At 37.7% G+C, this 17,777-nt stretch overlaps 1 protein-coding gene across 1 annotated transcript; it reads right to left on the reverse strand.

The window, feature by feature from the left end:
- Positions 1 to 8,023: 8,023 nt before the first annotated feature.
- LOC124270755 lies at positions 8,024 to 8,401 on the reverse strand. The gene has a single exon (XM_046705793.1). It carries the CDS (start codon positions 8,399 to 8,401, stop codon positions 8,024 to 8,026), a length of 378 nt encoding a protein of 125 aa, XP_046561749.1.
- Between the last annotated feature and the right edge of the window lie 9,376 nt (positions 8,402 to 17,777).

The raw sequence follows: 17,777 nt of genomic DNA on the forward strand, positions 1-17,777 counted from the left end.
TTTTATGCAGAGGAAGAAATCTTTCCATATGGATGTCAGCTCGTCAAGTTTGTTTACTTTCCTCTCTTCTATAGCGACTAACTTCTCCAAGGGGTCTTCTTCCTTGATTTCTGAAAGATTAAAAGTAACATGATGCCAAAACTGTCAGATTGTCTGGACCATTGACTGAAATGTTTTGGGAAAAACTGAAGAATACTAATGATCATATATAATTCATGCACTCATAGACTGACATTTTATTATACTGATTGTTTTTTCAAAGAAATACAAGAAAATCAATAATGGGTTGAAATATCCCAACTTTGATGATTATTTACAGTTTTCATACATCAGGTTTGCCATACTGCATTTATCAATTTTTAGCTGAACAATAACTACATTTCATATCAACATCAAATAATAATTAAAAACCCAAAACTTATATTGATATTTTACTCTTAAATAAAATTAACTGCACAAAATAATTGTAGCCTGCACAGGTGCAATTTCATTAATGGCTCAATTGAATCATATTAACAAGTGGGCCGGAGGCCTGAAATGCTATAAAAAAAAAATCCGAATTTGAGATTCACAAGTATTTTACATAATTATTCAATTCACCCGAAAAATTCTGATGAAAATTGCAATATCTCAGTATAGGTATTAATACAGTTATATCGCAATATGTAGGTATATTTCTAAAATGTTTACATGTTGGCTGTATCATAACAGTTATGAAAATGTATTTACCTAATTTCCTTTTCCCATTAGACTTTGTTTCTGAAATATAAAAAGAAAAAAATATATATTTGGTGACAAAAGATGACATTATTGTTTGCTAAGCAAAAGATTACAGATGAGTTATATATTACACTGAGAACACAAAATATCCTACTTCAGTGCGTTGTACTTGTAACCAATAAATAGCTGTTTTGCCCACATAGTACATTTCAGATTTTCAAATGAACCAATATTTATAAGTTTTTAATAACAAGAATTAGGTGTATATAGAGCTTTTTTAAAAGTACATCTAAATTTGTATTCAATACTGTAATCATAGTTATTTTCGCTTTGGGCTTTGCTTTTAGCAAAAAGATTGTGCGCCAATAATCATACCAAGCGAAATATTCATGGTCAAGTCATGACAAATACTCAAGTAGGAACAACATGCAATTTGTTTATTCTCTCAGATAACAACATCAAAGCAATTATTCCCGGTCCATGTAAATTACGTGATCAAACAATGTCAAGAAGTCCACAGATGTTCGCCTGCCAGTATATTCCTCAACACAATGTACTTACTTCATAGCAATCACTAACATATTGCGTCTACTCACGCCTCGAAATGAAATGTAGATGACAGTAAATGGATACGCATCATACATATTTTGTTTCGCCAAAATTCATAATTAGTGTAGCTGGACGATCACATGTCAACAAACTACTTTTGCAGTGGAAATAGCACGATCGCACGAAACCTCATCGGTGACAGGTTAGATTGTTCCATGAATAAAAACTACCCGGCAATACACCAAAAAGCTGTCACATACCTTAGTTCTGATTATAAATATTTTACATTTATAGAGCACAACCTGCAATGACAATGACACAAAACTAGAATATATTTCTCTTTATTAAACAATAGTTTCAGATACTATCTTTTTCAAGATCACTGCATCAGAATATTATCAGGTACGTTTTAACTAAATCACAGGTAGGGGAATGTGTGCACTGCACAGCTGATTGCTATTTCTGGTGCTGTATACGAGACAGTTACAAACGGTAATCTTAATCCCTGCATATAAGACAATGCCTAGCAAAACCAAATTAGAACTGAACAGGTAAATAATCTTTTCTAGCGATGTTCAATTGCAAATTTGACGTCTCTGGTCTTCTCTTGTATGTTCGTTCAAGCGAAGCGATACGACATGTCACAAATCACAATGTTGACACAAGTACAGTATAATCCCACCTCTCTCTGATTGTTTTAGTAAGCAAGATTCAATTATGGCGGCTAGCTTTCATCATTGCATGTCTATCGGTGGTGTAAACGTTGTGATGGATACCATCACTCAGGTGTTTGAAATGTGCAAAAAAACAACTGTGTTAACAGGCCTTTTGTGAACTTTCCGCGAAAATGGCACCCCGTGAACATATATACGATTACAGTATGCACAATTATTGTTTTTCAGAATCTTGAAAAAAGTAGCAGACACTGTACCTTTCACTGTGACCACCTCTGCAGCAGTACTGCTAGAACTTCCTGATGCCACACTAGCTGCCGATTTCAATGCTGAGGTACCTGCTGATGTTACTGTCGATGATGTACGTGTTGAGGAGGCGACAGGTTTCAGTGTGGATGAGCATGTCGAAGAAGCTGCAGTGTTCAGTATGGAGTCGATTGTTGACAACAATGTTGAGGAGACTACCGATATTGGCATCGAGGATGTCATGGTTACCAATGTTGATATTCCTGGAGCTGGTTAATAGCAACATATAAATTGTACACATAATTTATTTATCATAAGAAGATAGTGGTGGACAGGTGAATATTGTATTAAAACAGTTGATGTATTATATTAAATATATTTAAGATTTAGTTTCGAGCTTTACTTCTTTATCATATTATTTAATCATAAATATATATTCTTAATTTGCCATCTTCGGTTAATTCAATTTGCTTATGTTAAGATTCTGTATCATTTCTTGGATCATAAGCTGATTATATGTCTCAGTAAAAACCCATATATTTTACATAAATTGTTTTGTTATCTATTTTACATACTTGCAATATAATTGTTTATTCTAACCAAACACATTATGATATATTCAATCAGATATTTACGTTGTATTTTGTTACCAATGCTATTGAAAATTAAAGAAACTTTTATTATACAAATCTTTATTGAATACAGACTTACATTCATCATTAAGTCCCACTTCCATGCCACCTTCCACTCCATCAATTTGACAAGTAGGGATCATTGACAACACCTGCCACACAGGCAGTATCGATAATTCACCTTATAATGTAACTGAGTGAACTCCAATATGTTATTGGTTTATGCAAAATGTGTGTCAATTAAATTCAAATTACTACATTTACACGTACAAAATATGTAGTAATCACATAGACTTAAAGGAATATTTTAATTAAATTGCAGTGAATGATTCAAGTAAACCAATATTATTTTACAATTTACAATTAGAATTGCTTCCACAACACCTTTTCTTCAATTCAGTATTTTATTTAAATTACATATAAATTATAGTTTAAAACTATAGTTTAAATTCCTTACTTGCAATCATTCCACTTCTTGCAAACTTCAATCGCTCCCCTATTAGTCGCACTGTATTGATTCTAAAAATATCAATAGAATTTGTCAACATTTATGAATAAAACAAAACTACAATAAGTAAAGGATTGTTCTCTACATTACTTGTTTTTAATACTTGAAAAATGTTATTTCATTATTGTCCATATACCTATTATCACATCCATATAAACAAACGACATAGAGGCAAACATTATCATAATATTACGTAACTTAATAGAGGATATAATATTAATTTTGGCAGCGCAAGTCAAATTATATATGTAAGCAAACAGAAATTACTGATAAGTCACTCATTTCCCGGCAATACCTTCCCACAGCCTCCCCTTGACTTTCGCCATCAGGGTTGCCGAGTAGGCTCCAAATAAGGCTGACTGGTGATGTGTGAATTCCTCAACAAGAACTTCAAGCTCACTTGTTTGAAAGTTCGACCTGCTACTCTTCTTTTCCTCGGACATGATCTCAGACTTAGCTTATGTTGTCTGCTTGAAAGGGTCTTAAAACAACATGTCATGGTCTGTTGACTGTTGATTACGCAATGGTAAACTAGTGGCACCCCTATGATATAAAAGTGGACTCTTCTAGTTGATGTAGTTGAAGAACAAAAAGAATCTATTTCTCTTATTTGTCTGTTATTTATTTATTCTGTTATTTGTCGATTTCCGATCACAATGATATTCACATTATATCACACCATATAACTTGTGCAGATGTCCATTTAGGAGATAAACATACTGTGTTGGAAAATTAGAGGTTTATAACAAAATTATAATAGCTCTAAATTTGAATTAAAAACGAACATGTAGCGTGAGGTTTTAAACACAAAATTTAGAGCTATTATAATCTTATCTCCATTCTACCATGACCGTGTTATTAAGATTAAAAAAAGAATATATACTGTTTTGGAAAATCTGAGGTATATAACGTGATTATATACCTCTGAAAAAGGAAAATACATACTGTTTTGGAAAATCAGAGGTATATAACGTGATTACATACCTACTTTGATTAACCAATCACAATCCAGTATTTACTGAAGGCATGGTAGAATCTCAATTCAACTTGATAAGGTAATAGTTTTTGATGCATTTTCAAATGTATTTGTACTTACGGAAAGTTCCACCCGTTGTCTCCCAGATGAATAAGATTGATATGTAACAATGATTTGTTTGTGAAAAGGACACTAAGTGGTGCTATCTCACTTACACCAAACAAAGGTACCACAATGGTTCTATTTTCGTAAAGCTTGAGGTTATAAAACATGAAAGAAACCATGATATGGCTTCAGACTTTCTATAGTCATTAACATATTGTGCATGCAGAACAACAGTGAATTTGGATGTTAGGCAACATACAATCCATCTAATCACATGATATACAAGGTATGATGTTGGTATTTGTAGGCAATTAAGAAAATGAGCCTTCAACTTCACTGATCCACCAACTTGTCACTTTTAGAGATTAGTGATTATTGCAGAGGTAAAAAACATAGTCGGGCCTTCATCTTGAACACGTTTATTGGATTATTGTCCGCAGACCCTTTACATGACGCCGCAGCGTAGGTAGAATTCAACTCGATACGGTTCAAACTGTATAAATAAAATAAACCATTATAAAAATACAGCTGAACAATTTCCACTGCTAAATCAATATCTTGACTACTCAGATAAATGCAATGTATCTGTAAATATAACGAAAATATGAAACACGAACCCACGTGCCTGACATGACAAAACTGAAATTATTCTAAACTCATATAAATACATCAAACTTAACACGCTTTGTGACCCTATCAAACAATGTTCATCAATATAAATAATAACCATCAACTACTTACAAATTTTCTTGGCCCCTTGACCCTCTACAAAATTGAATCACCGCAGTGACACCAGCCATGTGCTTTAATCGACCTCAGTCGCCCGGATCAAACTACCGGCCGGGACCACTTAAAATCCGGATCCTTACCGGCGGCAACATAAACAAAGCCCGGATCAGTTTACCGGTAAAAACCAAATTAATTTTTTATCCTTACCATTCCGGACCCATAAATGTGAAACTACTACTATTGAGCCAACATTTATCCCTATCAACAGCCCAAAACAAACAGATAATATATAACTAAATAAGAATAATATCAAAAGTCTCTGAACTGTTCACTGAGTGAGTGACTATGGTTTTACGCAGCTTCCAGCTATATTCCAGCAATATCACTGCGGGGGACACCACAAATGAGCTTCACACAATTAGCCAATGAAGGGAATCGAACCCGGTTCTTCGGCGTGACGATCTAAGTAGCTTCCAACCACTAGGCCATCCAACCGCCTCTCTGAATTGTTCACTGAATATCCTCAGTGTTTGATCACATATTAGACAAGTAACTCAGACACTGTTTTGAGTAGACACAGTTTATGCACTGGTCTTACATACGTCGTTCCTCTTGAAGTAAGTTCAACCGTTCTGACAAGACCATCTTTGCCAGGGAATGTTTTGATAACTCTACCCCGCGGCCACATATTACGTGGGGTGTTCTCATTCATCACGAGAACAATATCTCCAACACAAAGGTTGCAGGTCTGTTTGTGCCATTTTTGCCTGAACTGTAATGTTGGTAAGTATTCTAGCGCAACCAACGCTTCCAGAAAACATCTGCAAGGAACTGAATATGTTTCCATCGTCGGGCGATAGACATCATGTATATGGAATTCACCTGGTGGCATTGTATGACACGACCGCAGTAAAAAGTAAATGGTTTGGAGACAGTGGCTCTGGGTCGCTTTTATTGTCTGATACAACTGTAATCGGTCTGTTGTTGACTATAGATTCCACCTGCGCAGAATAATGTATGCAGACCATCATCGCAGACCATGGTCGCCATTCAACAGCCCATTAAGAACTTTCCTCACCGTTTTTATCTGATCGCTCCCAAACCTCCCATATGCGATGCTGTAGGAGGATTGAACTCCCAATGAATATTCTTCTGTGTGAGGTAGTTCTGTATTTTGCTTTCATTCCATGAATTGATTGCTTCCCTCAATTCCCTGTGTGCTCCCTTGAAGTTCAACCATTATCAGATCTGATTTTCTCAGGTTTTCCTCGCCGATTCTCAAACCGTCAGAATGCATTTATGAAAGAGTTTGTGTCCATTGATTCCAGTTTCTCAATATGAATAGCTCTGGTGGTTAAGCATGTAAAGAGACACCCATACCGCTTCACTAGAGCCCGCCCTCTTTGACTTCAAATGGTTCAAGCAGTCCATCGCCGACATAGGTAAATGGGGGTGCCCTGCAGTAACCCTATCAGATGGAAGGTCAGCCATTCTTTGGATATTTTTCAGACCTTGAACACGCTTTGCAATGTACACAGTTTCTCCGAATCTCATTTATTGTCGTACGAGCACTGATAATCCAGAACCTTTGTCTCATGAGATAAGACATGTTCCTCCCTCGAATGGCCAAGAAGCTCATGATAGTGATGTCCAATCAGCCTGGCAACATGATGTGCTTTAGGGAGAATCATCTGATGCTTAGCCTGTTCTGGTATTTCAATGCATTTGAGACGGCCTTCAGCACACACGATTCCGTGAGAGTTCATCACAGGTTCGAGTCTGTAAATTGAGCTAATTTTCTTCACAGGGTGACCTCCTGTAAGATCATTGATCTCATCAGAGAAATGACATCTTTGAAGAAACTTCACCATCTCATACTCAGCAGTTCTGATTTCTTCAACAGTTAGTGGATTCTTTGAAACTCTTTGATCAGATTTCATATTTCTATACCTTATCAATAGGCACTGTTTCAGTCGCAAGATCCAAGCTACAGCTCTCTTTAACTTGTACCATGAAGAGTACCGTTCCAGTAACCTGTTAGTACATCCATGTTTGACATCACCTTGAACAAAGTACACTTTGGGTCTCTTTATTTCCACATCTCTTTCTGGCAACTCAAATGCTTCTGGAATAGTCGGCCATGCAGATTCATCCAACCAGAGAAAGTCTGGCTCTCTTTCATCCATCTTTCTTAAGAAATCATCTCATCTGCATTAAGACCTCGGGATGCATCATCTGCAGGGTTAAGTTTGGATTCAACATAACGCCAGTCATCAGCCGTGGATCCTTCATGAATAACAGCTATCCTGTTTGCCACAAATGTATGGAAGCAGTGTGAATCACTTTTAATGTAGTGAAGAACAACCATGCTGTCTGACCAGAAGGTAGAACTACTTATCTTGAGTCTCAGTTCCTGGACGTAACATTTGATCCAGTTTTACAGAAATGACTGCAGCTGAGAGTTCAAGCCTTGGGATTGTTATTTGTTTCATGGGTGCTAGCCTGGCCTTTCCCATCAATATAGCACAGTGGATTCTGCCATCAGAATTGACAATCCTCAGGTATGATACTGCTCCATATCCTTCCATGGAAGCGTCAGAGAAATGATGTAGTTCATATTTCAATAAATCGTCAGAGTCAAAGGGAGACACACAACGTGTAATTGTCAACTGTTCAATCCTTGAAAGTTTCTGAATCCATTCAATCCATTTTTCCTCATTACATTTTTCCAGTAGATCATCCCATCCTTTCTTCAGTCTGCACTCACGTTGAAAGATTTTCTTAGCTTGCAGAGTAACTGGGCATATAAATCCAAAAGGATCATAAATTGAACTGATGACACTTAATATACCTCTCCGTGTAGTTGGCTTGTTCTTTGGCATGATCAGGTATCCAAATTTGTCAGATTCAGTGTTCCAGCTAACGCCCGCTCCTGTGGAAGAACATTACTTCCAAGATCAACGTCCTTGAACTCCTTTGCTTTTCTCTCTGCAGGGATGGAATCTAGTACTTCCCGGGAGTTGCTGATCCACTTGGTAAGTTTGAAACCTCCTCTCAGGAGCAGTTCACACAACTCCTTCACGTGATGAATTGCTTTGGATACAGAGGCTACAGATTTCAAACAATCATCCACATACAGATTTTCCAAGATTGTCCTTATTGTTTCGGGGTTAAAGTCAGCTCTATGGTCCTCAGCAGTGCGTCTCACAGCAAAACTTGCACAACTTGGAATCCAAATGCCCCCAAACAGATGAACTGTCATTCGGTAGATCTCAGGTTGTCTTGATACATCTCCATCAGGCCACTCAAAGAAACCAAGAGAGCATTGCGATGCTCTTCGGCAACTCTAACTTGGTGAAACATTGCCTCAATGTCACCCATTATGGTTATATTTTCCTGACGTAAAAATCAAGGAGAACACCAATTAATGTGTTGGTTAAGTCTGGTCCTTGAAGAACCTCCTCATTTAGACTTGTTCCTCCATAACTAGCAGCACAGTCAAAAACTATCCTCAACTTGTCCGGTTTCTTCTCACTGATCACGGCATGGTGAGGGATATACCAAACAGGGCCCTCCTTGGGGTTTGTTTCTTCACGGAACCTTTTCAGCATATCCTTTACTGAGAAGCTCCTGTATTCCATCTCTGTATCTCTCATGCAGGCTCTTATTCTTGGATAATTTCCTGCCTAGATATTCAAGTCTGACTTCTGCAACACTGTAGTTGTTGGCATGCTTGGAAGCTCACTCTGAAAGGTATTCGTGATTTTATAATGTCCCTCTTCAACCTCCAGAGACTCCTGCCAAATATCTATAACACGCTTGTCATTAACAGACATTTGTGGTTAACTATCAAAAATGTGTTCACAAGAGTCCAACTTCCAAAATCTCTCAACTGAAGACTCCAAGCTGTGTTCTGCTTGGACAAAGTTTGATACTATCCTTCTTTGGCTACCATATTCTAATGGCCCATTCAGTGTCCAGCCAAATACTGTTCTTGTAGCATATGGCTCATTGTCTTTACCTTTCCGCACGTCAATTGGTACAAGTGCTGAAGGATTGTCTTGTCCAATCAAAAGAGTTATCCTTCCATGATCCAAGGTCGGCAGAGTTATACCTTGTAAATGAGTCCACTTATCAACATCCGTTTGGCTGGCTAAACTCTCAGTCGGAACAGGTAGTTTGGGAATCACAAACACATGTGGTAGTTGCATTGAATGTCTGCCATCAAGATCTGTCACGTTTAAACTTACTAAACTGGTTTCAGATTCACAGTTTTCATTGGTCAATGTAGTAAGTGAAAGAGAGGTTTTGTTCCTTTCACATCGAAAGTTGTTCAATCAATTCTTGTGAACAGAATGTGTTAGTGCTTCCATTATCAAGAAAAGCATACGCTTCAATGAATCCATCCTGACCATTCAACCTTATTGAAATGGGGACAATAGGCAGGGCTGTTCTGGACACGCCGCCCCATTAACACCACCACCGACAGAATTATGCATTGAATGAGTTTGAGTTCCACATTCTTGTGTCAATGTAGACGCCTGTCCATGTGATGAACCAACACCACGCCCACCAAACTTTACCAATGTCTGTAAGCCATCGTGCAGCAATCTGGAGTGCTTGCGATTGCAACCATCAACTTGACACCGACTTGGTTTGTTACAGCTGTAAGACACATGTTGAGTTGAAAAGCAATTAAAACACATCTTATGTTCCCTCACAAAGTCCAACCATTTCTGTGGAGTCATTTCTTTGAATTTGTTACACACATATATGGCATGATTTCCCAAACAACACTTACATGCAGGCCATCCTCCAGTCCTGTACTGATTGTTTAGGTTCTTGTAAGAGCTACTACCAGCTGAGATGCCAGCTTCCTTGCTAGCTTGAACGTTAAAGCTGGACACAGCAGATTTTCCAGAGTTAGGCTTTTGGGATTTTCCTGTTAAATCCTTTGAAGTTAAGCTATCTGTACCAAAGACCAGATCGGTTGCTTCTTCCGCAGCTGTCTCAATAAATTCTGATAGAGCTTCAATACCAGGGTAATTGCCTTGAACTTTCAAGGTATGAACTGCTTGCTTTCTCCATCTCCCTTGAAGATACTGAAGGTAATTTTCCAATTATCTTCCCATTCTGACTTGATTGTCTATTTCATTCAGTCTACCCATGGCAGTCAAAGTGATAACACAGCTTCTAACAGAGTCTGCGTATCTCCTTAATTCTGAACTGTCACCATATCGCAAGCTTGATCCTTCAGTGACCTTTCCGACCCAAGCCTTTGATATTACATATTGGTTGCCAAAACGTTCCAATAATAGTCTTTTAGCTTCAGGATATCCTACATGTGGCTCCATCACAGCACAGCATTCAATGACTCCGAGAGCTTTACTGGTGCAGTACTGGAGAAGACGAGTAAGCTTTGCACTATCACTGACATTAGTGTTCCCAATGCTGTTGTCAAATGAACGAATGAAAATCCAGTATTTCAGAGGATCCCCATCAAACTTCATAAGCTCTGTTTTGGGAAGCTGAATAACATTCAACATCTGGTGTTGCATGTAGAGCATTTTATCATCAGTTGTCATATTGTCACCTGTCACTTGACAAGGGGCCATCCATGATACCATGTTGACCCTGTTTCTTTACCTGCTGTTCCTGTTGATTATGTTGTGACAAGGTTGGATTATCACCCCTATCTGATAGATAAGACTTCCGGTGTGGCCACCTTTGCCAAAGGATCTAAACGCTTATCCTTCTTTGCCAGAACCTTTCCCTGTACCAAGCCATCACGAGTTAAGCCTGTATCATGCAATACATCAGTGTTATCCCTTTTCTGTGAGACATTACTTCTCATTTCTTCATAAACTTGTTCTTCTGCTTCAGCAGCTGCTATGTCTGTCTCTATTTGAAGAGTTTCGTGTAACTGCTCCAACTCCAGCTGTTTGAGCTTCAGTTCATGTTGTTTCTGTAATGCTGCTGCTCTGCATTAAAGCAGCTTTCTTTGCAGCAGCCTTCGACCTTGAACTTACAGAAGTATGACTTCCACACGCCTGACTTGCAGAATCTTCTGGCGACATCCTCTATATCATTTCCTGGATTACTTTGTGAAGTTAGCCTCCACACCTTAATGTCAGTCATTAACTGTTCATACCTATCTCTCACCTGAATGTAATATGTCTCGCTTGACTATATTCAGCAGGGTCATTCATAACAAGATCTTTCAATTGCATAGTTTTCTGTACAAGCTTGGCCATTATTCCTTCAATATTGTCCTTTTCATTGTCTACTTAGTCAACCAAAACCACAGTGGCCTTTTCACGAAGTTTGTCCCTCAGGTAATTCTCCGACTTAGTAAATGAAGACATTATTCCTCCCCTTTGTCTTCTTAATTGTGTAATTGTTTCTGCAATCACATGGCCTTCATCAATGTCAACGCTAACGTTTTCCATTCTGGTACGAGTATTAGTACACTCTTCGATATCACTTTGGCTGTCAAACATCCTGATTCAAATGTTTATAAATCCTTGAAAATTTTTTGAACTTTATTGCAGAGGTTAAAACATAGTCGGGCCTTCATCTTGAACACGTTTATTGGATTATTGTCCGCAGACTCTTTACATGACGCCGCAGCATAGGTAGAATTCAACTTGATACGGTTCAAACTGTATAAATAAAATAAACAATTATAAAAACAATTATATACAATTATATACAGCTGAACAATTTCCACTGCTAAATCAATATCTTGACTACTCAGATAAATGCAATGTATGTGTAAATATAACGAAAATATGAAACACGAACCCACGTGCCTGACATGACAAAACTGAAATTATTCTAAACTCATAAATTCATCACCCACAGCCTCCCCTTGACTTTCGCCGTCAGGGTTGCCGAGAAGGCTCCAAACAAGGCTGACTGGTGATGTGTGAATTCCTCAACAAGAACTTCAAGCTCACTTGCTTGAAAGTTCGACCTGCTACTCTTCTTTTCCTCGGACATGATCTCAGACTTAGCTTATGTTGTCTGCTTGAAAGGGTCTTAAAACAACATGTCATGGTCTGTTGACTGTTGATTACGCAATGGTAAACTAGTGGCACCCCTATGATATAAAAGTGGACTCTTCTAGTTGATGTAGTTGAAGAACAAAAAGAATCTATTTCTCTTATTTGTCTGTTATTTATTTATTCTGTTATTTGTCATTTTCCGATCACAATGATATTCACATTATATCACATTCACATTATTCACATTATATCACACCATACTGTTTTGGAAAATCAGAGGTATATAACGTGATTACATACCTACTTTGATTAACCAATCACAATCCAGTATTTACTGAAGGCATGGTAGAATCTCAATTCAACTTGATAAGGTAATAGTTTTTGATGCATTTTCAAATGTATTTGTACTTACGGAAAGTTCCACCCGTTGTCTCCCAGATGAATAAGATTGATATGTAACAATGATTTGTTTGTGAAAAGGACACTAAGTGGTGCTATCTCACTTACACCAAACAAAGGTACCACAATGGTTCTATTTTCGTAAAGCTTGAGGTTATAAAACATGAAAGAAACCATGATATGGCTTCAGACTTTCTATAGTCATTAACATATTGTGCATGCAGAACAACAGTGAATTTGGATGTTAGGCAACATACAATCCATCTAATCACATGATATACAAGGTATGATGTTGGTATTTGTAGGCAATTAAGAAAATGAGCCTTCAACTTCACTGATCCACCAACTTGTCACTTTTAGAGATTAGTGATTATTGCAGAGGTAAAAACATAGTCGGGCCTTCATCTTGAACACGTTTATTGGATTATTGTCCGCAGACCCTTTACATGACGCCGCAGCGTAGGTAGAATTCAACTCGATACGGTTCAAACTGTATAAATAAAATAAACCATTATAAAAATACAGCTGAACAATTTCCACTGCTAAATCAATATCTTGACTACTCAGATAAATGCAATGTATCTGTAAATATAACGAAAATATGAAACACGAACCCACGCGTGCCTGACATGACAAAACTGAAATTATTCTAAACTCATATAAATTCATCAAACTTAACACGCTTTGTGACCCTATCAAACAATGTTCATCAATATAAATAATAACCATCAACTACTTACAAATTTTCTTGGCCCCTTGACCCTCTACAAAATTGAATCACCGCAGTGACACCAGCCATGTGCTTTAGTCGACCTCAGTCGCCCGGATCAAACTACCGGCCGGGACCACTTAAAATCCGGATCCTTACCGGCGGCAACATAAACAAAGCCCGGATCAGTTTACCGGTAAAAACCAAATTAATTTTTTATCCTTAACAGTGATGGCAACTGATTTTCATAAGAGGAAAATATCAGTGTATGAAATAAGGCCCGTCCGACCGCCCGAGATGGTTTAGATTTCTGACGGACGGTCTAAATTTACAGCTAGCAAGCCCGATGGTCTGTCAAAAGTTTTAGATGTTCCATACATCTGAGTAAATTCACCATATTTGGTCAGGTTAAATCCATTTTGGGCTGGTAACAGTTACCAGCCCTGATGTCTGGCTGGATTTTTGGCTTATTTCATACACTGCAAATATGTTGACTTTACTTTGGTGAAAAGAATTACAAGGTGCAAGCAATTCTGTTTTGGACAACTTATACCTGCTGTGTACACTTTTCGTTGGAATCAACCACATATCCTTATAACAACAGTCGATCAAGACATAGTATGGCACTGACCAATGAGTCAGGTTCATTATAAGAGTAGGGGTGCAATTTCTAATCCCAATTAGCCTACATTATTTTTGAATGCGAAATGAGATGTAGGCGAATAGAGACTAAACCATGAAAACGCATTATTTCTAACTTTCGCGCAGAAGATCACGATTGTAATTTACGATCGAAAGATTTACACTTGCTAGACTTACAATTCCCTTACAATAGCTTTGAGGAACGACAATAAATTGTTATTTATGATAATTGTAAAGTTGATCGTAGGGCTTACAAGTGATTTCTTGTACAACTCCTAATACTATAAGTTCATCTGAGCTATTCTCTCAATATACAGAGAGAACCTCTCTAGTCAACGGTGGGGCCCAGAATCGTGCTTTGCTCCCTCGACTTGTGACAAAATTGAATGTCTGACAATTTTGGCTCCTCCCCCCCGAAATAATATCCTATGTCATACAAAAATGACTCATATCCCATCTTTATAATAAGTTACTTTCATTAATCCCTTTCTGGGACTCTATTGGGTACCATCAAATTCTCCCAGTTATAAAATGACATTGATAGTTAGCTTTAAGCCATCCATCAACCAAACATTGACACATCTAACAAATATCTAACTAATATTTCAGACTGGTAGGCGCCAGAAGATACTTAATCAAATCATTTCAGATCCTATGGGTGCCCCTTTATCGACAAACTGACCAAACTGACCATCTTTATCCCGAATGTCCATCCACCTAATTGTGTAGAGACACGAGATTGAACCTTCCTCCCTCATTTATGTCAATTCAGAGAAATTGTTATTCCCCAAGAAAAGTGAATCAATAAGAATTTGGTTAGCTTGGTCAATGCGCTTTCCCAGTACATTGACCCTTCTTAACTTGACTTCAAATTTTCCTTAAATATTTATATAATGTATATAATGTTTTCAACTCTAAATATCCTGGTTATACATGCCCCTCCTGTTGTAGAGCATGTCCCATGCGACTGATAAATGGCTTAAGCTCCAACATACATACAAATATATCAAATACATAACAATTGTAAAGATTTGTATACACATCAATAAGTCACGAATACAATATCAATGAGGAGTAACAATTAAGTAACTATATATCTGAGGACCAAAAAACGCAAAATTCAAATACAGGTAAGTGTCTCAGATAAGATCTGTCTCAGGTTGTACCTATCTGAGAAGTGTAGAAGACAGGTTATGGACAATTTACTTTTAAACAATTGCTGATTGAAACTAAAAGATGCAAACAGTATAGGTATTACAAATCAATTTAAATATCGAAAGTTTGGATTCTTGAACATTTTCTTCTTTCTTTCTTTACAAATCATGATAGTTTTAAAACACCATATTATGCATCCAAATTATAAATGTACAAAGCATGCAATATCAGAATACAATATGGAATCATTTATACACGAGGACACTGGTATGTGGGAGTTCACATAAGTTTGTAAAATGAATTAGATTATTCAAAGTCACATCAGCTTTTAAAATGAAACTTGAAAGTCATCACAAAGTTCTCCTGTCTTGAAGGAACTGAAGGTGAAATTAACTTTATATCTTGTTTGAGTTACTGTTGAACAAGGTGGTGGAGCAGAAAGACTACTTGACTCATTACTAAGTATTGGATATTGTTCATTTCCATGTATCAGTGGAAACTAAAATGAATAAAATTATGAGTACAAATAAGCAGCCATATATGAAATATGAAGTTCTTGATATCCATTGTATGTCCCCAATCAGAGACCATCTATTCATTAAGATAGGGTCATTTGGGTATATGTAAATTATCTTATTCTCTTTTTGCTAACTGCACTATTCTTGAAGACTAATATTCTCTCAAATGACTTTACATGACAAAGTTGAGTGTTTCTGTCATTGGATGTTACTTGTAACATAATAGAGACATAGTAGTAGTGTAATGTCTGTACCGTACCTTAAAAGCTGTGTAGTATTTGAGTATTTCTATCCTTTGGAAGTCAATTCTATTACCAATGTATGATACTGTGTCTGTTCATACGTCAAGATTTCTCCCTTATAATGATTAAAGGTAGTACCCTAAAGAAACCCAAAGGTCTCTAAAACGCATGTTGTCAGTGGTATTGAGTTCCACCTCGTCAGTAGTGTCATCATCACCTGAAGTGTGAGCTGAAAGGTCCTGTAGAATATCAACAATCGAGTAATTCAAATACTCTGTTCCTGCTCCTTATCATAAGTAGTCAATATCTCTCCCTAGTGAAGGAATATCCAACAATCCCAATTGGTTGTCACCATTGTACCATACAACAGATCACTCTCCCACAAGGGATGTTTACCACATCAAATAGACTGCAGAACACTGCGCATTGCTCATACAGTCTCTGTTCATGAGAAAATAACATGCAGTACTCGTGGGTCAGTCAAATATTTCATATTAAAGGCCTTGATAAACTGTTTCAATCACTTACTCTGTTCAGTCCCAGTCATAGGTAGTCATTCCTATGTTAATCTATTCTATTCATATTCAGCTGAATCCTCTGTACGTCTCGTATTCACAACGGCCTCTGACCAGGCTAAAAAAATTGTCTCCCATCGATGTAATTGGCCTCCGCTTACACTCCACGACCGATTTATAGGTCTTCACCCAGGCTACGAGACAGATCGACACTCCGTCTTTCATCCCGAATGAATTCATCGTTAGTCTTTCGACTGTCCTCATATTTCTGGCAACCTGAGGTAGATGCCTATCTACCCCACACTAGAGAGTGTCAGTCATCTCTAGACTCTTTTGAGCTTTTATGTTTACGAATGCAGTCCCTCTGCTTCGTATAAAGGCGGCCTCTCTCCGCTACAAATTCATCAAGTCTCATTGGTGCGGTCTCTCTCCGCTACAAATTCATCAAGTCTCATTGGTGCGGTCTCTCTCCGCTACAAATTCATCAATTCTCATAGGCGTGGTCTCTCTCCGCTTCATATACATCAGTACTGATAACTTTTGGGTACCCATATGAATTGACACGTGTCATAATAAAGTGGGACTTAAAACTATGTCTTACTATCTTATACTTAGAGATTCAGGAACATTTAGATCAGGAGTCTTATCGTTTGGTCTTGTGCTTCCGTTTCGCTTTTTCTTTCATTTTCCTTCTGATGTGGAAGTCTTCCACTATTTCTGCTAGGAGAAATTCTCGTAGGATCCATTCGCGTATTGAGACACCTGTATATCGGACCTTGTACAATTTACCCCTATAATCCAACATACATTCTCTATTGCTTCACTTTGTCTGTCCTCTGTTGCAGGACAGGTTTCATACCACGGTCCTTGTCAAGATTGATAGAGTTTCCTACTGAACCCTTTTTCATCCCTAAAAACAACTATTTTGTTTGTCTGTCATATCATGTCAGTTACAGCTGACATTAAATTGTCAACATCAGATTCAGGTAAGGTATTTGGAAACACACCTGGGTAGGTGTAACTACACCTGTGGTACCACCTGTGATTTCCTGATCTAAATTATATCACATATTGATACACCTGGAACACCTGATGGTGTACCTGTGGACATACCTGAACACTCACCCAATAGTCATGCAGTGTCACCCGATGACCCACCTGTAGTCATATCAGTGACACCCGATGACCTACCTGTGTCATCACCAACAGGTACAGTGTGTATGTGTACATCATTAAACAATCTGACATTGTCACCTGCACCATTGACAGGGTACACAGATAGATGGGCCATCAATAGGTGAGCCAACCTGTAATGACAGGTCACTTTGTTTATCCGACATGGAGGCAACTTACCATGTGTACCTGAGTGCATGGCCAAAACCATATCAGGACATGTCATATAGTCTTCAACACTATCAGTAAAAAAAAAACCTGACACTCGAGTACTACTG

The sequence above is a fragment of the Haliotis rubra genome, unplaced genomic scaffold (genome assembly GCF_003918875.1).
Source record: "Haliotis rubra isolate DU_JTF1 unplaced genomic scaffold, ASM391887v1 Scf1543, whole genome shotgun sequence".
Lineage (NCBI taxonomy): Eukaryota > Metazoa > Mollusca > Gastropoda > Lepetellida > Haliotidae > Haliotis > Haliotis rubra.